This window comes from Garra rufa, chromosome 10, assembly GCF_049309525.1.
Source record: "Garra rufa chromosome 10, GarRuf1.0, whole genome shotgun sequence".
Taxonomy (NCBI): Eukaryota; Metazoa; Chordata; class Actinopteri; order Cypriniformes; family Cyprinidae; genus Garra; species Garra rufa.
Window position 1 is genome coordinate 727,387 of NC_133370.1, and position 26,776 is coordinate 754,162.

The following is a 26,776-nucleotide window of genomic DNA, read 5'->3' on the forward strand; positions in this document are numbered from 1 at the left end:
TTTTTTTACTGTACAAACTACAGGTGTTTTTACAATAGTTCTGCACATGTAGTGTTTAAAACACTGCTGTATTTGTTGTGTACACGTGTGATACCACTGTGTACACTACAGTGTCTAGACAAAGAAACACTAAAGAACAAACAGAGCTGAAAGTGCATATCATAGGTTAAGGATGTCTGTGAAGTAAATGTTTTCTGTTTAATACAATATTGTGCATAAATGCAGTATTGACATCTATATAGCTTAGTGCTGTAAATAAAACATCTTACACTATCAGAGCTTTGTGAAATCGATGTCTTTGAGTAGTTGATGCATGGACCTTGGATATTTTTCTTTAACTTTCTATAAATGTATAGAGGAACATTTCATACCTCAGATATTGTCTCTGGTACATGATGTTTTTATCACATTTTTACCTTGTGGTGTGACAAAAGCTTCATTTTATGAGCATTTTATGAAAAATATTTTTAACTGTTGCTGTTTAAATAGTTAGATGCAGTAGATGTGTGTCGCACCACAGGACACATTCAGAAAGGAAACGCCACTGATTTCCGCTGGAGTGAGCATGTAAACACGTACATGCACTGATTTTCATAAATGAGGAGGTTAATTTCCTGTGGAGTGACAGTGTGTGATTTTAAATCTCATTATTTGTGTGTGGTTCGTTCATGATTTCTATAGTGTATTAGTATTACCAAAGAGTATAGAATACCAAGAGGCGAAACTCTTATGCTGTTTTGGTAACAGCCACTAGGTGGCGCTTCGGTACCGCGTCCGCCATTTTGGAGTGAAAATTCCAACTGGACAACGGCACAGAAGCAGACAGAATGACATCGAAATAGAAGTCAAAGTGGAAATAAAAGAACGCAATGACTGCAGGGAGGTAGTGTGTGACCTTAAAAAGTGCAAAAAGTCACTCTACACTGTTAGATTTATTTTACGGATCAGAATTCATCATATCTTACACACACAAAAGTTTCACAGCCAGTTCAGAAATGCAATAGACAATTTCTCAATTTAAGTCGTCACTAAATGTTATGAATGTACAGTAAAAGTTGTATTGTATTATTATATATGTTTTATGATATCAATTGTGTAATCCAACCATTACATTTGAGGCAGCCTGCTGTATTATTTACTAATATAGATCTGAAATATATATGCTGTATTTTTATTTTATGCAACTTAATGCATTTACTATTAGCCTACTATTATTATTTACTATTATAGGTCTGAAATATATATTGTATTTATACATTATATTGTACGTGTTAAACCCATGGATCACACTACAAATATCGATGATCTTACAGAACATGATTGCTGTGTCTTTCATAACTAAATAATTAAATAATTTTGGAGTTTTTAGTCATGCTTAAACGGACATTAATATAAGATAATACTGCAAAAACAGTTAACTGTTAAGCTGTTATATTCCTGTCGTATATTTATTGTCTAACATTCCCATTTTTTTGATGCATGTCCTTAATTAAATAATATATTTTGGTATTAGTTCAGCGTTTTAGGGTACGTACAAAACATACAAAAATCCTTTTAACAACAAACGAGTTATGGTTTAATAATTAACATAAGTAGCCTAATATAATACAAAAATTATTATGAAATAAACGGAAAGGAGTAAAACAATATATATTTAAAAATGTTGTCATGGTTCAGGTTGTGTATTTTAGCTTTAAAGTACTTTTTTAAAAAACAAAGCAGCTGATAAATTGCCATAGCGACAGCATGGAGGTAGTGGACTACCGAGTGGCTTTCACTCCAAAATGGCGGAATCGTAGGGCTGCTACTGGGCGGCGCTGTTGCAATGGAACGTTCTATTGACTTTCACTTCTTGTCAGTATAAGTTCTTTGGTATTACACACTCCTCTCTATGTCTCTGGTTCATCTGTTATCAGCACAGAGCTCCAGTGAGGCCCTGATTTGCCCTTCGACCTCTGAACTCCGAGTATGAGATCAGCTGTTAATGAACTTCCCCTCTCACCTGCGCTGACTCTCATTGGCTTAAATAATTTATCACATGATATTTCATCTCCAAACTGAGATCGCCTTTACCCAGCATGCCTTGGGGCAGTGATGCATTAGCATGCAGCACCACAGCTCATTCAGGTAATCTCAAAGAATTCATCCTGTATGAACAATTTCAAAGATGTAACCATGAAATTTACGCTTTAGACTAAATGCAAGCGAGGTTATTGATGCACACACAAACATATAATATACTAAATAAAAACATCCCCAAAAAATAAATATTAAATATTATAGCTTATACAGATATATTTGCTTTTATTTACATTTGAAGAAAAAGTGGCATGTCCAAAATGATTCATACCCTTTGCAAACTGTCACAGTCTATGGGAAAATCCAAAGTTCTATACCATTCCAAATAATCTAAGCTGTTCTAAAGCATCCTAATTACCCTGATTCATTGGGAACAGCTGTTTTAATCAACTCAACAGGTGAAAAACAGAAGCTCTCTGCTGTTGGTTTGTGGACAGTCATGGCTAAGACAAAGGAGCTCACTGAGGACCTGCGTCTGCGCATTGTGGCTGCTCACAAGTCAGGGAATGGCTATAAGACCATATCTAAAGGTTTTAAAGTTCCAGTGGCTACAGTGCAAAGTATTATTAAAAACTACAAGATGTTCCACATTGTGAAAAATCTCAGAGGACGTGGTTGGAAGCCAAAAGTGACACCTGTGCTGGCCAGGAGGATGAGAGAGAGTTCAAAAACAATCCAAGGATCACCACCAAGGCCATCCTAATGAATCTGGGCTCTGCTGGTGGCAACATCTCAAGGCAGACAGTCCAACAGACACTGCACACTGCTGGGTTCCACTTCTCCAGATAAGGCACTCAAAAGCCTGCTTGGCCTTTGCAAATGCTCATCTGGACAAAGCAATGCGATTCTGGTCTTCTGTTTTACCAGCAAAAAAAAACAGCATTAACCAGCAAAGGGCCAGCATTAACCAGCAAAGGACCAACATAAACCAGCAAAAAAACAGCATTAACCAGCAAAGGACCAGCATTAACCAGCAAAGGACCAACATAAACCAGCAAAAAAACAGCATTAACCAGCAAAGGACCAACATAAACCAGCAAAAAAAACAGCAAAGGACCAGCAAAGAACCAGCATTAACCAGCAAAGGACCAGCATTAACCAGCAAAGGACCAACATAAACCAGCAAAAAAACAGCATTAACCAGCAAAGGACCAACATAAACCAGCAAAAAAACAGCATTAACCAGCAAAGAACCAGCATAAACCAGCAAAGGACCAGCATTAACCAGCAAAGGACCAGCATAAACCAGCAAAAAAACAGCATTAACCAGCAAAGGACCAGCATTAACCAGCAAAGGACCAACATAAACCAGCAAAAAAACAGCATTAACCAGCAAAGGACCAGCATTAACCAGCAAAGGACCAACATAAACCAGCAAAAAAACAGCATTAACCAGCAAAGGACCAACATAAACCAGCAAAAAAACAGCATTAACCAGCAAAGAACCAGCATTAACCAGCAAAGGACCAGCATTAACCAGCAAAGGACCAACATAAACCAGCAAAAAAAACAGCATTAACCAGCAAAGGACCAGCATAAACCAGCAAAAAAACAGCATTAACCAGCAAAGAACCAGCATTAACCAGCAAAGGACCAGCATTAACCAGCAAAGGACCAACATAAACCAGCAAAAAAACAGCATTAACCAGCAAAGGACCAGCATTAACCAGCAAAGGACCAACATAAACCAGCAAAAAAACAGCATTAACCAGCAAAGGGCCAGCATTAACCAGCAAAGAACCAGCATAAACCAGCAAAAAAACAGCATTAACCAGCAAAGGACCAGCATTAACCAGCAAAGGACCAACATAAACCAGCAAAAAAACAGCATTAACCAGCAAAGGACCAGCATTAACCAGCAAAGGACCAACATAAACCAGCAAAAAAAACAGCATTAACCAGCAAAGGGCCAGCATTAACCAGCAAAGAACCAGCATAAACCAGCAAAAAAACAGCATTAACCAGCAAAGAACCAGCATTAACCAGCAAAGAACCAGCATTAACCAGCAAAAAAACAGCATTAACCAGCAAAGAACCAGCATAAACCAGCAAAAAAACAGCATTAACCAGCAAAGGGCCAGCATTAACCAGCAAAGGACCAGCATTAACCAGCAAAGGACCAACATAAACCAGCAAAAAAAACAGCATTAACCAGCAAAGGGCCAGCATTAACCAGCAAAGGACCAGCATAAACCAGCAAAAAAACAGCATTAACCAGCAAAGAACCAGCATTAACCAGCAAAGGACCAGCATTAACCAGCAAAGGACCAACATAAACCAGCAAAAAAACAGCATTAACCAGCAAAGGACCAGCATTAACCAGCAAAGGACCAACATAAACCAGCAAAAAAACAGCATTAACCAGCAAAGGGCCAGCATTAACCAGCAAAGGACCAACATAAACCAGCAAAAAAAACAGCATTAACCAGCAAAGGGCCAGCATTAACCAGCAAAGAACCAGCATAAACCAGCAAAAAAACAGCATTAACCAGCAAAGGACCAGCATTAACCAGCAAAGGACCAACATAAACCAGCAAAAAAACAGCATTAACCAGCAAAGGACCAGCATTAACCAGCAAAGGACCAACATAAACCAGCAAAAAAAACAGCATTAACCAGCAAAGGGCCAGCATTAACCAGCAAAGAACCAGCATAAACCAGCGAAAAAACAGCATTAACCAGCAAATAACCAGCATTAACCAGCAAAGAACCAGCATTAACCAGCAAAAAAACAGCATTAACCAGCAAAGAACCAGCATAAACCAGCAAAAAAACAGCATTAACCAGCAAAGGGCCAGCATTAACCAGCAAAGGACCAGCATTAACCAGCAAAGGACCAACATAAACCAGCAAAAAAAACAGCATTAACCAGCAAAGGACCAGCATTAACCAGCAAAGGACCAACATAAACCAGCAAAAAAAACAGCATTAACCAGCAAAGGGCCAGCATTAACCAGCAAAGAACCAGCATAAACCAGCAAAAAAACAGCATTAACCAGCAAAGAACCAGCATTAACCAGCAAAGAACCAGCATTAACCAGCAAAAAAACAGCATTAACCAGCAAAGGACCAGCATTAACCAGCAAAGGACCAACATAAACCAGCAAAAAAAACAGCATTAACCAGCAAAGGACCAGCATTAACCAGCAAAGGACCAACATAAACCAGCAAAAAAACAGCATTAACCAGCAAAGGGCCAGCATTAACCAGCAAAGGACCAACATAAACCAGCAAAAAAAACAGCATTAACCAGCAAAGGGCCAGCATTAACCAGCAAAGAACCAGCATAAACCAGCAAAAAAACAGCATTAACCAGCAAAGGACCAGCATTAACCAGCAAAGGACCAACATAAACCAGCAAAAAAACAGCATTAACCAGCAAAGGACCAGCATTAACCAGCAAAGGACCAACATAAACCAGCAAAAAAAACAGCATTAACCAGCAAAGGGCCAGCATTAACCAGCAAAGAACCAGCATAAACCAGCGAAAAAACAGCATTAACCAGCAAATAACCAGCATTAACCAGCAAAGAACCAGCATTAACCAGCAAAAAAACAGCATTAACCAGCAAAGAACCAGCATAAACCAGCAAAAAAACAGCATTAACCAGCAAAGGGCCAGCATTAACCAGCAAAGGACCAGCATTAACCAGCAAAGGACCAACATAAACCAGCAAAAAAAACAGCATTAACCAGCAAAGGGCCAGCATTAACCAGCAAAGGACCAGCATTAACCAGCAAAGGACCAACATAAACCAGCAAAAAAAACAGCATTAACCAGCAAAGGGCCAGCATTAACCAGCAAAGGACCAGCAAAAAAACAGCATTAACCAGCAAAGGGCCAGCATTAACCAGCATAAACCAGCAAAAAAACAGCATTAACCAGCAAAGAACCAGCATTAACCAGCAAAGAACCAGCATTAACCAGCAAAAAAACAGCATTAACCAGCAAAGAACCAGCATAAACCAGCAAAAAAACAGCATTAACCAGCAAAGGACCAACATAAACCAGCAAAAAAACAGCATTAACCAGCAAAGAACCAGCATTAACCAGCAAAGGACCAACATAAACCAGCAAAAAAAACAGCATTAACCAGCAAAAAAAACAGCATTAACCAGCTAAAACCAGCATCCCAGCACCAAAACATACCCAACCAGCATATGCTGTTTTTTTCAACATGCTACTTTTTGTTCAAATGTAAATAAAAGATTAGTAATATTTTTTCCACAATGATGCCTCTTGTACATCGTCTAATTATCTTCTGGAAAACATCTGTGTCATTTCTAATAATAATAATAATAAAAAAAACACTTGCTGGTTGAATAAAAGTCAGAATTTGCCAGGGGTATGAATAATTTTGGGCTTGACTGTGTGTATGTGTATATGTGTATATATATATATATATGGCACAAATGATTGTGGTCATACTGTTGACATACTCTTCAGATTTACCACTCCAGAAAAGAACAGCTTGTTTTTAATGAGAAAGCGCAGGAAAGGGCAGCCGGTGTGGAAGTTTGTAATTTCATTAACTACAGTATATTTATATACCCAGCTTTTTATATTCACAGATAACCTTTTGCTAGCAAACCCAGACTTTATTACAGATTAGCGAACCCAAAGGTCAGATTAGCATCAGTCAACATTCAGCTAGCAGCTAGCCGCTCCTGTGTTTCAGTTCATGTGAAGTGTATGAAACACAAGCTCTGTTTACATCCGCTGTTGTGCGTGTTTTTGTCACGGTCGCTTAACATCGACGTTAGCCCTAGCGCTCCGGGGCTCCGGCGGCCCTTCCCGAAAAACTGACACAGGGAATTTCTCATGTTTGCCCTTTACATCCATACATGATTAAACAGCAAACATGAGCGTCTTTGAGCTCATTTATTCCGCTGTTTTCCTCCACTGGTGGAGAGTGTTGAGAGAGTAAAGCTCTGAGATGAAAGAGAGCTCCTGAGGAATGAGGTTATAGATCTGAGTGCCCAAATCTTCAGGAATGCTGCGGATTCAATAACCTTCCTCACACTCATCCTCAGTCTGTCAGATCTGGAACTGAAGCAGGTTTTATCAAACTACACTCTTTGTAGCAAATTATACTAAAGCTTTTTGTTAGGTAGCTCTGAAAACAAAAGTCTCTTCTGCTCACCAAGGCTGCATTTATTTGATCAAAAATACTGTGAAAACTGTGAAATATTATTGCAATTTAAAACATCTATTTTGTCTGTTAAAATGTAATTTATTTCTGTGATCAAAGCTGAATTTTCAGCATCATTACTCCAGTCTTCAGTGTCACATGATCTTTCAGAAATCTAATACATAATTCTGATTAGTGTTACAAATAATGTGAGTTACGTAATTAGATTACTTTTTTCAAGTAACACATTACTTTCCATAAAAAGTAACTAAGTAACGGAATTAGTTACTTTTTTTAGAAAGTAACTCAATGTTGTAATGCATTACTTTTAAATGTAACTTTCTAATATGCTGATTTGCTGCTCAAGTAACATGTTCTGATTATCATCAGTGTTGAAAACAGTATGCTGAACCATATATTTTTGTGGAAACCATCATGCATTTTATTTTTCAGGATTTACAGATGAATAGAAAGTTCAAAAGAACATCACACTGCAAAAATGCTTTTCTTACTTAGATTTTTTTGTCTTGTTTCCAGCCAAAATATCTAAAAATTCTTAAATCAAGAAGGATTTTCTAGCTGAGTAAAAATTATTCTCTTGTTTTCAGAAAAAACTAGTCAAAATTAAGTGCGTTTTTGCTTGAAACAAGCAAAATAATCTTCCAATGGGGTAAGAAAAATAATCTTGTTTTATGTTTGAAATAAGACTTTTTTGCTTACCCCATTGGCGGATTATTTTGCTTGTTCTAAGCAAAAACTCACTTCATTTTGGCTTGTTTTTTTATGAAAACAAGACAATAATTTTTACTTAGCTAGAAAATCCTTCTTGATTTAAGAATTTTTATATTTTGGCTGGAAACAAGACAGTAAGAAAGAAGTGCAGTGCATTTATTTGACATAGAAATCTTTTGTAATTATGAAAGTCTTTAATGTAACTTTTTATCACTGTAATGCATCCTTGATCATTGAAAGCATTATTTGTGTAGGTTGTAATATGTCCTGTGCACTAATGCAGTATTTTCTATCTCTGTCTCAGTGTGTATCAGGTGGTTGTTGAGGAGGAACGTCCTCGAAGGGCTCGCGGAGGTGAAGCGGAGATCCTGCGCTGTTATCCGGTGCCGGTTCACTATCATAACGCCACTGGGCTGAACTCACAGTACTACTACGGCGCTGAGTTCCCGTCCACAGCCGTCCCGTCGCCGCAGCCGTTCACCATCGGAGACAACCGGACCTACGGCGGATACTGGAACGCCCCGCTGCTGCCGCACAAGAGCTACAGCATCTACTATCAGGCCGTCAGCACCGCCAACGGGGTTCGAATCCTCTGTCATATGTTTATATTTACATGCATTTTCATCAATATGAATGAATCCAATTTACATTCAGGCATTTATCCTAAGTAACTTACAAATGAAGAATACAGCAAGTGATTATTTTGAGATTTATGTTTAGTAAACATTCTGTCTCATTCAGTGTTTGACCCTGGACCACAAAACCAGTCTTAAGTAGTACGGGTATATTTGTAGCAATAGCCAACAATACATCAAAGGGGTCAAAATTATCGATGTTCCATGAAGATATTTTGTACATTTCCTACCGTAAATATATCAAAACCTAATTTTTGATTAGTAATATGCATTTCTAAGAACTTCATTTGGACAACTTTAAAGGTGATTTTCTCTCAGATTATTTTTGGCACCCTCAGATTCTAGATTTTTAAATAGTCATTTCACAACCAAATATCATCCTGTCCAAACAAACCATAAACATCAATGGAAAGCTTATTTATTTAACTTTCATTTGAGGTACAAATCTCAATTTAAAAAAAATTTAGCTTTATGACTGGTTTTGTGGTCCAGGGTCCAAAAAAGGGCTGTGGTGAACAAACACAAGGAATGTTTAATCCGTTGAGAAGATCATATTCAAGTGTTTAGGTGCTTCATTTATTCCTATCGATCGGATTATCTCAGGTCTTGAAATTACATTCGTATCAAGCTCAATCATATCGACTGATGTGTTTACAAGATGGCATTGTAATACAAATATGGATTATTTGGGTGCATATAAATGTAGCGACTGTAAGAGGAAACTGAGTTTAGAATGGACTTATATTCAGAATTGCATTTCCTTACCAGGCAGTTGCATTTATTTATGTGCCAAAGCCTGTATTTGCTTTCATTTGGTGCCTGTTCAAAAAAAAAAAAAGTATTTTTTCTTGTTTTCCAGCACACATTTCTAAACATCCTTAAATCAAGATGCATTTACTGGAGAAGCAAAATAACCTGATGATATTAAGTCTTGCTTTCTGAGAAATCAGTCAAAATCTTATATGCTTAAAACAGGACAAATATTTGTCACTGAAGTAAGAAAAATAAATTGTACTACAAAGTAGCATGGGTATATTTGTAGCAATAGCCAACAATACATTGTATGGGTCAAAATTATCGATTTTTCTTTTGTGTCAAAAGTCATTAGGAAATGTTCCATGAAGATATTTTGTACATTTCCTACTGTAAATATATTAAAACTTAATTTTTGATTAGTAATATGCATTGCTTAGAACTCCTTTTGGACAACTTCAAAGGTGATTTTCTCAATATTTTGAATTTTTTGCACCCTCAGATTATAGATTTTTAAATAGTCATTTCTCGACCAAATATCATCCTGTCCAAACAAACCATAGACATCAATGGAAAGCTTATTTATTTAGCTTTCATATGAGGTATAATTCTCAATTAAAAAAAAAGAGCTTTATGACTGGTTTTGTGGTCCAGGCTCATATATTATAAAAGGGCTGTGGTTAACAAACACAAGGAATGTTTAATCCGTTGAGAAGATCATATTCAAGTGTTTAGGTGCTTCGTTTATTCCTATTGATCGGATTATCTCAGGTCTTGAAATTGCATTCGTATCAAGCTCAATCATATCGACTGATGTGTTTACAAGAAGGCTTTGCAATACAATTATGGATTATTTGGGTGCATGTAAATGTAGCTACTATAAGAGGAAACTGAGCTCAGAATGGACTTCACATATATTCAGTATTGCATTTCTGTACGTGCCAAAGCCAGTTTTTGCTTGCATTTGGTGCTTGTTCAACAAAAAAAAAAGGTCTTTTTATCTTGTTTTCCAGCATGAATTTCGAAACATTCTTAAATCAAGATGCTTTTACTGGAGAAGCCAAATAACCTAATAATATTAAGTCTTGCTTTCTGAGAAACTAATCAAAATTAAATGAGTTTATATGCTTAAAACAGGGCAAATATTTGCCACTGAAGTCAGGAAAATAAATTTGTTTTTCTTTGAATTAAGCTGATGTTTCTGATCCCATTAGCAGATATTTGCTCTTGTTGTAAGCATAACTTTTGATGCATTTTTCAGATAAAATCATTATCTTAAGTCCTTTTGCCTCTTGAGTAAATGCATGTTGATTTAAGAAAGTTTAAAAACTGGAAAGCAAGATCAAATACTGTGTAACAAAATCTTTTACTGTATTTTTGGACGCTGTGGGAGAGAGGCGACAGCGACGAACGCTTCAGATATTCACTTGTGGCTCTCCACGGAAGCGCTGTGGCAGAGTCGATGAGGGAGGTAATTGTGGGTAAGAAAGAGAGCAGAGGTGAAGAGAGTCCCTCCGGACGCCTCGACCTCGACCCGCGTCCTCAAAAACACAGGGAAGAGGCCGTCAGGGAACAGGTGCTGCTCTGAAAACACTTTGAGCATCAGAGCGATGTTTCTCGAAGGTTTTTGAGTGTCACACGTGATGAGAGACGGCCCGCGCACGCATTAACTCTCTTTGACTTAATGCATCTCGCTCTCTCTCACCTCTCGCCGTGCTTTTAAAGAAATCGTACTGTTCGGATTGACAGTAGCGCTGCTCTAAAAGGCTGTGGAAGAGCTGGCGGCTGTAATTGATGTCCTAATTGACTGAGGATCTCTGTTTTAGCCTCCCTGATGGATGCGGACGGGCACTTACTGAGACGGCCCTTGTATCTGTCTATTCAAGAGCTGTAATTCATTAAATCAGGCCTTTCAATGCCGTCAGGACGCTGGATGTGCTGCTAAATGCACATTTGTGTTTGCTTTTCTTTATAATAGCAGGACGAGTGTTTGTTTATATTGTTGTGAGTCTCGTTCAGCAAGTCAAAGGTCGTTCTTAGGCTCTAATGGACGGGTGAAGGTAGAAGTGTGTGTTTAAATGCCACAGTACAGCGTAAGACAAGCTGAAGATCAGAAAAAACACTAGCCGTGATAAAACTAAAGCTTTTTAGGACTTGCTGGGAAACAAAAGGTGCTGAGATGTTGATGTAGGGTGTGACAGTTGCTACACAGCAAAAAAAAATCCTCCTCTTAATAAGTGTTTGTGTCTGATTTTCCATTTAAAATATCTAAATATTCTTATAACAAGAACTGACTGCATAAGATATTAAGAATTTTTTCCCACTTTTTTATAAAACAAGTAAACAAATCTGCCAGTTCAGTGAGACAAAGTACACGTGCAATAAAAGATACAGGCAATGAAAAGAAGTCTTGATATCTTATGCAGTTTTGCTTTTTTCATGCATTTTGTGGGGAATCAAGTCAAAATGGCTGTGTACAATTTTTTCTGTGTGATTTCTGTGATATTTCTGGGACATTAAGGTTTATAGGCAGTTGCTAGCACATTGTTACACTGTTGCACATGTTCTAGGGTGTTGCTAGATTGTTCTGGATGGGTGTAAGGGTGTTGCACAGGTTCTGATGGTTGCTAGGGCGTTGCTAGGTTGTTCCGGATGCATGCTATTAAGTTGCTAGGGCATTGTTGCACTGGACAGATTCTGGTGGTTGCTAAGGTGTTACTAGGTTGTTCTGAAAAAATGCTATGAAGTTGATAGGGCATTGTTACACTGTTGCAAAGGTTCTGGTGGTTGCTAGGGTGTTGCTAAGTTGTTCTGAATGGGTACGAGGGTGTTGTAAAGGTTGTGGTGGTTGCTAGGGTGTTGCTAGGTTGTTTTGAAAACATGTTATGAAGTTGCTAGGACATTGTTACACTTGCACTGGTTCTGGTGATTGCTAGGGTGTTGCTAGGTTGTTCTGAAAGCATGCTATGAAGTTGATAGGGCATTTGTTACACTTGCACAGGTTCTGGTGATTGCTAGGGTGTTGCTAGGTTGTTCTGAAAACATGTTATGAAGTTGCTAGGGCATTGTTACACTGTTGCACAGGTTTTAGTGATTGCTAGGTTGTTACTAGGTTGATCTGAAAGCATGCTGTGGAGTTGATAGGCCATTTGTTACACTGTTGCACAGGTTCTGGTGGTTGTTAGGTTTTTGCACAAATTTTGGTGGTTGCTAGGGTGTTGTTAGGTTGTTCTGAATGCATACTATTAGGTTGCTAGGGCACTGTTGAACTGTTGCACGGGTTGTGGTGGTTGCTATGGTGTTGCAAGGCTGTTCTGAATGGGCAGTTGCTATGGCACTGCTAGACTGTTGCACAGGTTCTGGTGGTTGCCAGGGCGTTGCACAGATTTTGGTGGTTACTAGGCTGTTGTTAGGTTGTTCTAAATGCATGCTATAAAGTAGCTAGGGCAGTGTTGAACTGTTGCACCGGTGGTTGCTAGATTGTTCTATATGGTACTAGGAAGTAGTTAGGAGATTGTTTTGAAAGCATGTTATGAAGTTAATAGGGCATTGTTACACTGTTGCACAGGTTCTGGTGGTTGCTAGTGTGTTGCTAGGTTGTTCTGGATGGGTGCTAGGCAGTTGTTAGGACATTGTTAGACATGTTCTGGTGGTTGCAAGGCTGTTCTTTATGGGTGATATGACATTGCTAGACTGTTGCACAGATTCTGGTGGTTACTAGGGTGTTGCTAGGCATTTCAAGGTGTGCTCAGTGGTTACTAATGAGTTGCTAGGTGTTTTATGGTCGTTTAGAAGGGCTCAAAGCATTGTGGTTAGATGTATATCGAAAGCTCTAGCAGGAGTTTCAGTCTTTTGAAACACTGTTTATGTGCAATAACAGTATGCTGGCTTTGATAAACTGGAGAGCACAGCAGTCAGCGTATTAAAAAGAACAGCAGTAATAAAGCAGAACAAGGTGCGTAGTTGGTGTTTGTGTAGCTGAAGACTGATGTCAGACGTTAGTTTGATTACAGGCGGTAAAGCGAGTCGTGCTCCAGGTGCTCGTACTGATCGCTCACATACAGCATTCGGCTGAAATGCAGTTTTAATGCCGCAGCTGCTTAGCAGGCATAGAAAATATATCAGCATATACATCACTGGAGTCATGCAGCAGCAGAACCAGTTACTGAACTGTTTTCACTCTGCTGACAAGAGTAAAATGTCATTTACTACTGTAGGAAACACTGGAGCCATTTATGCTGATAAATATCACAGTGTATCAATCCAAATAATCAATCAATCAATCATAATTAATTTTATAGCACATTTAAAATAGCACATGTTGGCCAAAGTAAATTATTATTTGTTCAATGTTTGATATTTTTGTATGTATTTTTTGTTTTTCAGGAGACCAAAATCGACTGTGTCCGTGTAGCTACCAAAGGTAGGTATTCTAATTTATGCAAGCAGACATTGAAAATGTAATTAATTTTACACATAACATTGCGCATGTAACATGGTGCTGTTAGTGTAGCCTAATTCGGTTTCTGAAAAGCTTTGTATGCACTTGTCCAATGTTATTTACCTTGTAAATATGGAAATAAGAGCATTAACCTGGGGTTAATTACTAACCCAGGTTAAAGTAAGAGCAATGTGAAATGAGAGACCAGATGACCCAGGATTATAAGCGTGTCTGAATATGGAGTTCTGCATGCTTCTGCCTTTGTGTGTCTGTTGTGCAGGTTTTCAGTAACTGCTTGTTTTCTTCTCTTTCTCCTGTTTGTTTCTCCTCTCTCACACAAACACACTGGTTCTCTCTGTCTTTCTGCATGCGTGTGGATCTTGTTCTTGCAGCTGCAATTTTAGTGACGCAGCTCACCACTCCTTACGTTCGCATCGCTCCGGCCGCTGGAGACAATCAGCTAACAGGTCAGAAACTCACTCACTCACTGCATGAGTGTGTGGATGAACTTAAGAGTCTGACTCTAACATAATCTTAGCAGAGATAAAGCGCTGATGACATCATTTTGTACATGTTTTTGACCAGTCATATTCTCTCAGTGTTATTTTAGTGTTGTTGACAGGTATTATTAATCTTTGTATTTTTTTTTGTATTGTAAATCTTTATCTTATTTAGGTTTTCCATCTTAGAATTTTGTTTTGTTTTTATTAGCTTTTTAATATTTAGAGTTAAAGGTTGTTCCAGAGGAGATTTTGGATTTCTGTTTTTATCACTCCAATAAGTTAAAATCCACAACTCCATAAGAAAATACTGTCATCAGAAACACATTTCTACAATGTTTTTAGGAGTAAAATGTTGTATGAATCACTGTGAATGATTTATGATCAAAACCCTCAGCAAAAACATTCAGAATATAATTAAAAAACAAAGCTGCAAGTTTTTATGTATGTAAATGCTGCTGAAGTGAGAGACATTTTCAAAAATGTGCAATTTTACAATGTTTTTAGGAGTAAAACGACGTAGAAATCAGTGTGAATAAAATATGAACAAACCCCTTAGTAAAAACCTTCAGAATATAGATGGGAATGAAACTGTAAGTTTTGGTGTATGTAAGTGCTGCTGAAGTGTAGATAAAAACTTATTACCTTCAGAAATTTGCACTTTTACTATGTTTCAAGGGGTAAAAATGTTGTATAAACCAGTGTGAATCATATATAAACAAACCCTTCAGTAAAAACCTTCAGAATATATATAGGAATAAAACTGTAAGTTTTGGTGTATGTAAGTGTTGCTGAAGTGTAGAGAAAGACTCATTAACTTCAGAAATTTGCATTTTTACTATGTTTCTAGGTGTAAAAATGTTGTATAAACCAGTGTGAATCATATATAAACAAACCCTTCAGTAAAAAACCTTCAGAAAATATATAGGAATAAAACTGAAAGTTTTGGTGTATGTAAGTGCTGCTGAAGTGTAGATAAAACTCATTACCTTCAAAAATGTGAATTTTTACCTTGTTTCTAGGAATAAAAATGTTGTATAAACCAGTGTGAATCATATATAAACAAACCCTTCAGTAAAAACCTTCAGAATATATATAGGAATAAATCTGTAAGTTTTGGTGTATGTAAGTGCTGCTGAAGTGTAGATAAAACTCATTACCTTCAAAAATGTGAATTTTTACCTTGTTTCTAGGAATAAAAATGTTGTATAAACCAGTGTGAATCATATATGAAGAAACCCTTCAGTAAAAGCCTTCAAAATATATATAGGAATTAATCTGTAAGTTTTGGTGTATGTAAGTGCTGCTGAAGTGTAGATAAAACTCATTACCTTCAAAAATGTGCAATTTTACCATATTTCTATGAGCAATTGTTGTATAAAGCAGTGTGAATCATATATGAAGAAACCCCTCAGTAAAAACCTTTAAAATATAGATAGGAATAAAACTGTAAGTTTTGGTGTATGTAAGTGCTGCTGAAGTGTAGATAAAACTCATTACCTTCAAAAATGTGCAATTTTACCATATTTCTATGAGCAATTGTTGTATAAAGCAGTGTGAATCATATATGAAGAAACCCCTCAGTAAAAACCTTTAAAATATAGATAGGAATAAAACTGTAAGTTTTGGTGTATGTAAGTGTTGCTGAAGTGTAGATAAAAACTCATTACCTTCAAAAATGTACAGTTTTACCATGTTTTTAGGAATAAAATGTTGTATAAACCAGTGTGAATCATATATGAACAAACCCCTAAGTAAAAACCTTCGCAATATAAATAAAACTGTAAGTGTTGCTTACTACGAGAGTAAAGTGGAGATAAAAACTTTTAGATATACAAATTGTAACCATAACTGAAATATATAGACGCAAACAGATAAAGTGCACTAAAATAAACACTTAATGTGTACTTTCATTGTTTTCTTTCCACTAAATGAAGACATGTTATGTGAGCAAAATAGTGTATAGTCTTGCCTCAAACTATCTTCTGTATGACCTTTGACCTTTGGTTGATCTCAGGTGCGGCGACACACAAACCCAATGCGGTTGAGCCGGAGAAACAGACCGACCATACGGTAAAAATCGCCGGCGTCATCGCAGGAATACTGCTCTTTGTCATCATCTTCCTCGGCGTTGTGCTGCTCATGAAGAAACGGTAAGAACCTCAACACACACAAACTAAAAATGATCAGTTACACTGATTTCACTGCGGTAAAGGCTGACGACACACATCAGAAAATGGCATTAACCAAAGTTTGGACACACATGACTATGTTAAGAACTTTTAATCTAAATATCTCTACTTAAATGTATTACACTCAAAACATATTTAGGCCTTTATTGCGTTTGAATTTTCTAATTATTTGGATTACACAGTTTTAACATAAACACTTAAATCTGATTCTTGTTGATATTTCTTCTTTTTTGGAATTCAGTGTTTTATGTGTAGTTTGTTAAAGCTAATACAAATACATGAAAATAATTAAATGAAATTCAAATACATGAATCGTAAATTTAGGCCTAAGTATTTTTTTAGTTTAGTTTTGCGTACATATAATTTTCCTAACATGTTTTCCTTACATTTTACTCTTGTTCTACAAAGCATCTCATGATGCACTCAACGAATCTAGACAAAGATAAAGCTCAAATATTTAATTTTTCACATTTTGATCGGCACATACATTAGTGTAACATTTCCGTTCATACATTTGGCTGATGCTTTTATCCAAAACTAATTAAATTACATTCAAGCCTTGTGTTTTCAATGGAAATCCAACAGGAAGAAACTACAGGAAGAAACTCTGTTATTTCAGACTCCTGTGACTATTATTCTAACCTGGACATTAATATTAATGGGGAATGAGCAGATGTGTCCAAACTTTTGTCTCATCCGCAGTCAGATCAGGACCTTGTGTTTTTGTGGAAAACCGCAGAGAGCCAATCATATTGTCTGGAGTTTAACCGCAGATATTAATAATAGATTTTCTTCCCGATTTCCACCTGACCTTTCATCCGCATTGTCTATGCGACACTGAATTATTAATCTAATTATGTTGATAAGCCTGGTTAAAATGCTGTATAATGGCCTGATAAAGAGCCATTTCCTCAGTGACCCTGCATCTCAAAAAGGCGAGGAAATCTCAGTGATCGTGTGACTGATGAAAGCTCGTCGCTAGTTTACATTAGCTGCCCGCGGATCAGGGGTCGCCCAGAGTCAGTTTCGGCAAATATCCAGCTCACACACACAGACGCTCCTGTTTGTTTGCTCCAGATTAGCCGTTTGCCCTGCTGAATATAAAACAGCCCAATCCAGAACCACTACAATAAATATAATAGTCATTTACAGCCATGAATTTGAACAGTTTTTCGGCAGTAAAACTCATACTTGTCTATCTAAATGTCTGTTGTTGTCGTCTCTGCTATAATTGCAGGTTTCCTTGTGTAATACATATACTTCACAACAACACTTGTTTAAGATGGCTATACTGTTACTGTAGTTGAAACTATTTCACAGTTACTCTATTATTTTCTCTAGAGCTTTTATTTAATCACACAAATACAAATTTAAAAAAAAAATTCCAAAACAAGTTATTTATTATTTAACTTCTTCTAGTTTGCGTGGCTTAATGTAGTTTGTAGGTAGAAATCTGCAAACAAGTGTTATGAGATGCTATGATAGTTTTTAATAATATTTTGAAATTGTATATATTTTTATAATTTCCATTTAAAGTTTATTTAGAATTTTAGTAATTTTTTTGTGATTGTGACATTTATATTAGTTGTTTTATTATATATATATATAATTATTATTATTATTATTTTTTAAAGTTTTAGTTATTTTAGTACATCAAGTTAAGCTATAATTGAAAATGAGAAGTGTTGCCTTAGGAATGAGCTGAAATGTTTCAGTTTTATTTTATTTCAGGTAAAGCTAATTTTCATTTGGGCTGCAACAACTAATCAATAAAATTGATTCTAATTGATAATAAAAAATCATCTACAACAAATCTATCAATTAATCAAATCTGTGTATTGTGGAAAAAAACTGTTTAATATTGGAGTATACTTAATTATTTTTATTAAAATTATTACATTTTAATGATGAAAAATATTTGGATTTGTGTCCAATTATTGAAGAAATAATCAACCAAATAATCATTGGTTCCAGCAAAAGAAACCAAACCAAATACAAAAATGATTTTTATGGTTTTAATTGTAGTTCCAAACTTAAAGAAGCAAGATTTGCAGACGGAATATTTGTAAATGTGTATTTTCTACTGACACACCAGAGAAACTATAGAACAATTCATGATGTTGTTGTGAAGTATCTGATATGTGGTCATTTTCACAATTACTTTATGTATGAATGTCAATAAAGCAGCGGTTCTCAACCAGGGGGAAAACTTTGCATTATTTAAAAGCAGTTATATTAACATAATATTCATTAAAATGCTATAATAACACTAAAATTATAACATAATTTTTGAGTTGGCTAGTAATTATGAAGGACTCAGAGAGGTTGAGAAGCGCTGCTCTACCATCATGGGTTCTGTTTCTGAACGTCAGGCCTGTCATTTGCATGTACAGACGGGTTTATTTCACACACGCGTGTTCAATAATCCCAAACACTGGATTCACCAAATTTCCCTCCCAGAGAGATGAGCGTTGATCACTCCGTAGACATTTTAATTGAATCCCGTTCAATATGCTTTAATCAAATGAACGAGCGTGATTGAATCTCTCGCATCTATTTGGATTAATTTGCTGAATTAGATTAGAAGGGAGCGCATGAGGAGAACGCGTTAATTCCCCGTTTAAGGCCGAGTGCACGCTCCGGACGCTGCTGACGGCCGGCATCTGGTCATTTACAGCGCAAATGTTTTCATATTCCACTAATTACATCCTGAAAAATGAGGAGATGCATTGAGGAAGGTGAATTAATGTTGCTTTTATTGCTAATGTACAGTGTGTTCTGATGTATCTGTGCTGTGATTGACCTTTCACACATCACATCGTCCTCATAAAGACTTATTATTGCACATATTAATGCTCACCGAGAGATGATAGACGCAGAGCAGATACAGCTGTGTATAGATACACCACCAGTCTAAAATAAGATATCTGCTCACCAAAGATGCATTATTTGATTAAAAATACAGCAAAAATAGTGAAATATCATTACAGTTTAAAACAGCAGTTTTCTATGTAAATATATGTTAGAATGTAATTGATTGCTATGATCAAAGCTGAATTTTCAGCATCATTACTCCAGTCTTCAGTGTCACATGATCCTTCAGAAATCATTCTAATATGCTGCTTTGCTGCTCAAGAAACAGTCGAAAAACAGTCATGCTGCCCAATATTTTTGTGGAAACCGACATATAATACATATTATAATATACATATATTACGAGAAAAAAGTCCAAATATTTTGAGAAGATATTTTCAGAATACTACGAGAGTACAGTCGAAATACTATGAGAGTAAAGTCGAAATACTTTGAGAATAAAGTCAAAATACTTTGAGAATAAAGTCGAAATACTTTGATAGTAGTCGAAATACTTCGAGAGTAAAGTCGAAATACTACGAGAGTAAAGTCGAAATACTTTGAGAATAAAGTCAAAATACTTTGAGAATAAAGTCGAAATACTTTGATAGTAGTCGAAATACTTCGAGAGTACAGTCGAAATACTACGAGAATAAAGTCGAAATACTTTGAGAATAAACTCGAAATACTTCGAGAGTAAAGTTGAAATACTTTGAGAATAAACTCGTAATACTTCGAGAGTAAAGTTGAAATACTTTGAGAATAAACTCGAAATACTTTGAGAGTAAAGTTGAAATACTTTGAGAATAAACTCGAAATACTTCGAAAGTAAAGTCGAAATACTACGAGAATAAAGTCGAAATACTTCGAAAGTAAAGTCGAAATACTACGAGAATAAAGTCGAAATACTTCGAAAGTAAAGTCGAAATACTACGAGAATAAAGTCGAAATACTTTGAGAATAAACTCGAAATACTTCGAGAGTAAAGTTGAAATACTTTGAGAATAAACTCAAAATACTTCGAAAGTAAAGTTGAAATACTACGAGAATAAAGTTAAAATACTACGAGAATAAAGTCGAAATACTACGAGAGTAAAGTCGGAATACTACGAGAGTAAAGTCGAAATACTACGAGAGTAAAGTCGAAATACTACGAGATTAAAGTCGAAATACTTTGAGAATAAAGTCAAAATACTTTGAGAATAAAGTCGAAATACTTTGATAGTAGTAGAAATACTTCGAGAGTAAAGTCGAAATACTACGAGAGTGAAGTCGAAATACTATGAGAATAAAGTCGAAATACTTTGATAGTAGTCGAAATACTTCGAGAGTAAAGTCGAAATACTACGAGAATAAAGTCGAAATACTTTGAGAATAAACTCGAAATACTTCGAGAGTAAAGTTGAAATACTTTGAGAATAAACTCGAAATACTTTGAGAGTAAAGTTGAAATACTTTGAGAATAAACTCGAAATACTTTGAGAGTAAAGTTGAAATACTTTGAGAATAAACTCGAAATACTTCGAAAGTAAAGTCGAAATACTACGAGAATAAAGTCGAAATACTTCGAAAGTAAAGTCGAAATACTACGAGAATAAACTCGAAATACTTCGAAAGTAAAGTCGAAATACTACGAGAATAAAGTCGAAATACTTTGAGAATAAACTCGAAATACTTCGAGAGTAAAGTTGAAATACTTTGAGAATAAACTCAAAATACTTCGAAAGTAAAGTTGAAATACTACGAGAATAAAGTCAAAATACTACGAGAATAAAGTCGAAATACTACGAGAGTAAAGTCGAAATACTACAAGAGTAAAGTCGAAATACTACGAGATTAAAGTCGAAATACTTTGAGAATAAAGTCAAAATACTTTGAGAATAAAGTCGAAATACTTCGAGAGTAAAGTCGAAATACTACGAGAGTGAAGTCGAAATACTACGAGAGTACAGTCGAAATACTATGAGAGTAAAGTCGAAATACTTTGAGAATAAAGTCAAAATACTACGAGAATAAAGTCGAAATACTTCGAGAATAAACTCGAAATACTTCGAAAGTAAAGTCGAAATACTATGAGAATAAAGTCGAAATACTTTGAGAATAAACTCCAAATACTTCGAGAGTAAAGTTGAAATACTTTGAGAATAAACTCGAAATACTTCGAAAGTAAAGTTGAAATACTATGAGAGTAAAGTCAAAATACTACGAGAATAAAGTTGAAATACTACGAGAGTAAAGTCAAAATACTACGAGAATAAAGTTGAAATACTGCGAGAGTAAAGTCGGAATACTACGAGAATAAAGTCAAAATACTTTGAGAATAAAGTCGAAATACTTTGATAGTAGTCGAAATACTTCGAAAGTAAAGTTGAAATACTATGAGAGTAAAGTCGGAATACTACGAGAATAAAGTTCAAATACTACGAGAGTAAAATCAAAATACTACGAGAATAAAGTTGAAATACTACGAGAGTAAAGTCGGAATACTACGAGAGTAAAGTCGAAATACTACGAGATTAAAGTCGAAATACTTCGAGAGTAAAGTCGAAATACTACGAGAGTACAGTCGAAATACTATGAGAGTAAAGTCGAAATACTTTGAGAATAAAGTCGAAATACTTTCAGAATAAAGTCGAAATACTTTGATAGTAGTCGAAATACTTCGAGAGTAAAGTCGAAATACTACGAGAGTAAAGTTGAAATACTTTGAGAATAAACTCGAAATACTACGAGAGTAAAGTCGAAATACTTTGAGAATAAAGTCAAAATACTTTGAGAATAAAGTCAAAATACTTTGAGAATAAAGTCGAAATACTTTGATAGTAGTCGAAATACTTCGAGAGTGAAGTCGAAATACTTTGAGAATAAAGTCAAAATACTTCGAGAGTAAAGTCGAAATACTACGAGAGTAAAGTCGAAATACTTTGAGAATAAAGTCGAAATACTTTGAGAATAAAGTCAAAATACTTCGAGAGTAAAATCGAAATACTACAAGAGTAAAGTCGAAATACTTTGAGAATAAAGTCAAAATACTATGATAATAAAGTCAAAATACTTTGAGAATAAAGTCAAAATACTTTGAGAGTAAAGTCGGAATACTACGAGAGTAAAGTTGAAATACTACGAGATTAAAGTCGAAATACTTTGAGAATAAAGTCGAAATACTTTGATAGTAGTCGAAATACTTCGAGAGTAAAGTCGAAATACTACGAGAGTACAGTCGAAATACTTCGAGAGTAAAGTCGAAATACTATGAGAGTAAAGTCGAAATACTTCGAGAGTAAAGTCGAAATACTACGAGAGTACAGTCGAAATACTACGAGAGTAAAGTCGGAATACTTCGAGAGTAAAGTCGAAATACTTCGAGAGTAAAGTCAAAATACTTCGAGAGTAAAGTCGAAATACTACGAGAGTAAAGTCGAAATACTTTGAGAATAAAGTCAAAATACTTTGAGAATAAAGTCAAAATACTTTGAGAATAAAGTCGAAATACTTTGATAGTAGTCGAAATACTTCGAGAGTGAAGTCGAAATACTTTGAGAATAAAGTCAAAATACTTCGAGAGTAAAGTCGAAATACTACGAGAGTAAAGTCGAAATACTTTGAGAATAAAGTCAAAATACTTTGAGAATAAAGTCGAAATACTTTGAGAATAAACTCCAAATACTTCGAGAGTAAAGTCGAAATACTACGAGAGTAAAGTCGAAATACTTTGAGAATAAAGTCAAAATACTTCGAGAGTAAAATCGAAATACTACAAGAGTAAAGTCGAAATACTTTGAGAATAAAGTCAAAATACTATGATAATAAAGTCAAAATACTTTGAGAATAAAGTCAAAATACTTTGAGAGTAAAGTCGGAATACTACGAGAGTAAAGTTGAAATACTACGAGATTAAAGTCGAAATACTTTGAGAATAAAGTCGAAATACTTTGATAGTAGTCGAAATACTTCGAGAGTAAAGTCGAAATACTACGAGAGTACAGTCGAAATACTTCGAGAGTAAAGTCGAAATACTATGAGAGTAAAGTCGAAATACTTCGAGAGTAAAGTCGAAATACTACGAGAGTACAGTCGAAATACTACGAGAGTACAGTCGAAATACTATGAGAGTAAAGTCGAAATACTTCGAGAGTAAAGTCGAAATACTTCGAGAGTAAAGTCGAAATACTATGAGAGTAAAGTCGAAATACTATGAGAGTAAAGTCGAAATACTTCGAGAGTAAAGTCGAAATACTACGAGAGTACAGTCGAAATACTTCGAGAGTACAGTCGAAATACTTTGAGAATAAAGTCAAAATACTTTGAGAATAAAGTCGAAATACTTTGATAGTAGTCGAAATACTTCGAGAGTAAAGTCGAAATACTTTGAGAGTAAAGTCAAAATACTTTGAGTAAAGTCGAAATACTACGAGAATAAAGTCGAAATACTTTGAGAATAAACTCGAAATACTTCGAGAGTAAAGTTGAAATACTTTGAGAATAAACTCGAAATACTTCGAAAGTAAAGTTGAAATACTACGAGAATAAAGTCAAAATACTTTGAGAATAAAGTCGAAATACTACGAGAATAAAGTCGAAATACTACGAGAGTAAAGTCTAAAAACTTCGAGAGTAAAGTCGAAATACTACGAGCGAAGTCGAAATACTTTGATAGTAGTCGAAATACTTTGATAGTAGTTGAAATACTTCGAGAGTAAAGTCGAAATACTTCGAGAGTAAAGTCGAAATACTTCGAGAGTAAAGTCGAAATACTTCGAGAGTAAAGTCGAAATACTACGAGAGTGAAGTCGAAATACTACGAGAGCGAAGTCGAAATACTTTGATAGTAGTTGAAATACTTCGAGAGTAAAGTCGAAATACTTCGAGAGTAAAGTCGAAATACTTCGAGAGTAAAGTCGAAATACTACAAGAGTAAAGTCGGAATACTGCGAGAGTAAAGTCGAAATACTTTGAGAATAAAGTCGAAATACTACGAGAGTGAAGTCGAAATACTACGAGAGTAAAGTCTAAAAACTTTGAGAGTAAAGTCGAAATACTACGAGCGAAGTCGAAATACTTTGATAGTAGTTGAAATACTTTGAGAGTAAAGTCGAAATACTTCGAGAGTAAAGTCGAAATACTACAAGAGTAAAGTCGAAATACTACGAGAGTAAAGTCGAAATACTACGAGAATAAAGTCGAAATACTACGAGAGTGAAGTCGAAATACTACGAGAGTAAAGTCTAAAAACTTCGAGAGTAAAGTCGAAATACTACGAGCGAAGTCGAAATACTTTGATAGTAGTTGAAATACTTCGAGAGTAAAGTCGAAATACTTTGAGAGTAAAGTCGAAATACTACGAGAGTAAAGTCGAAATACTTCGAGAATAAAGTCGAAATACTACGAGCGAAGTCGAAATACTTTGATAGTAGTTGAAATACTTCGAGAGTAAAGTCGAAATACTTCGAGAGTAAAGTCGAAATACTACGAGAATAAGGTCAAAATACTTCGAGAATAAAGTCGAAATACTACGAGCGAAGTCGAAATACTTTGATAGTAGTTGAAATACTTCGAGAGTAAAGTCGAAATACTTCGAGAGTAAAGTCGAAATACTACGAGAGTAAAGTCGAAATACTACGAGAGTGAAGTCGAAATACTACGAGAATAAGGTCAAAATACTTCGAGAATAAAGTCGAAGTACTACGAGCGAAGTCGAAATACTTTGATAGTAGTTGAAATACTTCGAGAGTAAAGTCGAAATACTTCGAGAGTAAAGTCGAAATACTACAAGAGTAAAGTCGGAATACTGCGAGAGTAAAGTCGAAATACTACGAGAGTAAAGTCGAAATACTACGAGAGTGAAGTCGAAATACTTTGAGAATAAAGTCAAAATACTACGAGAGTACAGTTGAAATACTACGAGAATAAGGTCAAAATACTTCGAGAATAAAGTCGAAATACTACGTGCGAAGTCGAAATACTTTGATAGTAGTTGAAATACTTCGAGAGTAAAGTCGAAATACTTCGAGAGTAAAGTCGAAATACTACAAGAGTAAAGTCGGAATACTGCGAGAGTAAAGTCGAAATACTACGAGAGTAAAGTCGAAATACTACGAGAGTGAAGTCGAAATACTTTGAGAATAAAGTCAAAATACTACGAGAGTAAAGTTGAAATACTACGAGAATAAAGTCAAAATACTACGAGAATATATTTGAAATACTACGAGAATAAAGTCGAAATACTACGAGAATAAATTTGAAATACTACGAGAGTAAAGTCGAAATACTACGAGAATAAATTTGAAATACTACGAGAATAAAGTCGAAATACTACGAGAATAAATTTGAAATACTATGAGAGTAAAGTCGAAATACTACGAGAATAAAGTCAAAATACTACGAGAAAAAAGACGTAACTCTACGAGAATAAATTTGAAATACTACGAGAATAAATTTGAAATACTACGAGAGTAAAGTCGAAATACTACGAGAATAAATTTGAAATACTACGAGAATAAAGTCGAAATACTACGAGAATAAATTTGAAATACTACGAGAATAAATTTGAAATACTATGAGAGTAAAGTCGAAATACTACGAGAATAAAGTCAAAATACTACGAGAAAAAAGACGTAACTCTACGAGAATAAAGTTGAAAACTTTAGTGAATTTAAATCAGAGAAATCAAAGTTATGATATTTTGAGAGTATAGCCTATATTGCGCATGCAAAGGCCTGGGTTGAGAGCACCGGAAGAAGTTGCCAAGGCACCGTCATTTATTTAAATATTAAATAAAATTTAATTAATAAAATTTCCAACATTGATAATAAAATGAATAAATCAGCATATTAGAATGATTTCTGAAGGATCATGTGACACTGAAGACTGGAGTAATGATGCTAGAAATGCAGCTTTGCATTAAAGGAATAAATTATATTTTAAAATATATTAAAATTGCATTAACATTTCACAATGTTACAGTTTTTTTCTGTATTTTTAATCAAATAAATGCAGCCTTGATAAGCAGAAAGTCTCCTTTAAAAAGCATAAAAAATCGATCCCAAACTTTTGAGCGGCAGTGTATATATATATATATATATATAAAGTCCCAGGACCCTCACAGGATATAAGTCAGCTGGCCCTCGGTAGCAGGAAGTCACATGGTTCGTCCGGACATTCAGGTTTGCGCAGTGACCGTCGCACATCTCTCTCTTTCTCTGTCACGAATGCCACCATGTCTGCTTCTGTTCATTTTATATCGTTTGGGAGCATTAATATTTTTTACTTTTTCTTTCCTTCCATCTTCATCCCCCTCCACTGCTTAAACCCCTCCACCACCCCACTGGGCAGGAGAACCTATCAGTCCTACACTTACTACCTGTAAGTAAAACACCTTTGTACACTGTTAGTGCCATGCTATGCTCAACCTGCATGACGCGCCGGTTAAGATCCGCTCCGGCGCCGCCAGGGCACCAGA

The 26,776-nt window shown here is 35.6% G+C and overlaps 1 protein-coding gene across 1 annotated transcript in view; it reads left to right on the forward strand.

The window, feature by feature from the left end:
• Window positions 1-26,776, forward strand: part of LOC141343774 (receptor-type tyrosine-protein phosphatase mu-like) — a 114,127-nt gene that overhangs the window by 64,335 nt on the left and 23,016 nt on the right. The window contains exons 9-13 of the mRNA XM_073848417.1: window positions 8,248-8,524; window positions 13,718-13,754; window positions 14,165-14,239; window positions 16,290-16,425; window positions 26,650-26,679. Coding sequence (XP_073704518.1) covers window positions 8,248-8,524; window positions 13,718-13,754; window positions 14,165-14,239; window positions 16,290-16,425; window positions 26,650-26,679 — 555 coding nt within the window. The remainder of the gene's footprint in view (window positions 1-8,247; window positions 8,525-13,717; window positions 13,755-14,164; window positions 14,240-16,289; window positions 16,426-26,649; window positions 26,680-26,776) is intronic.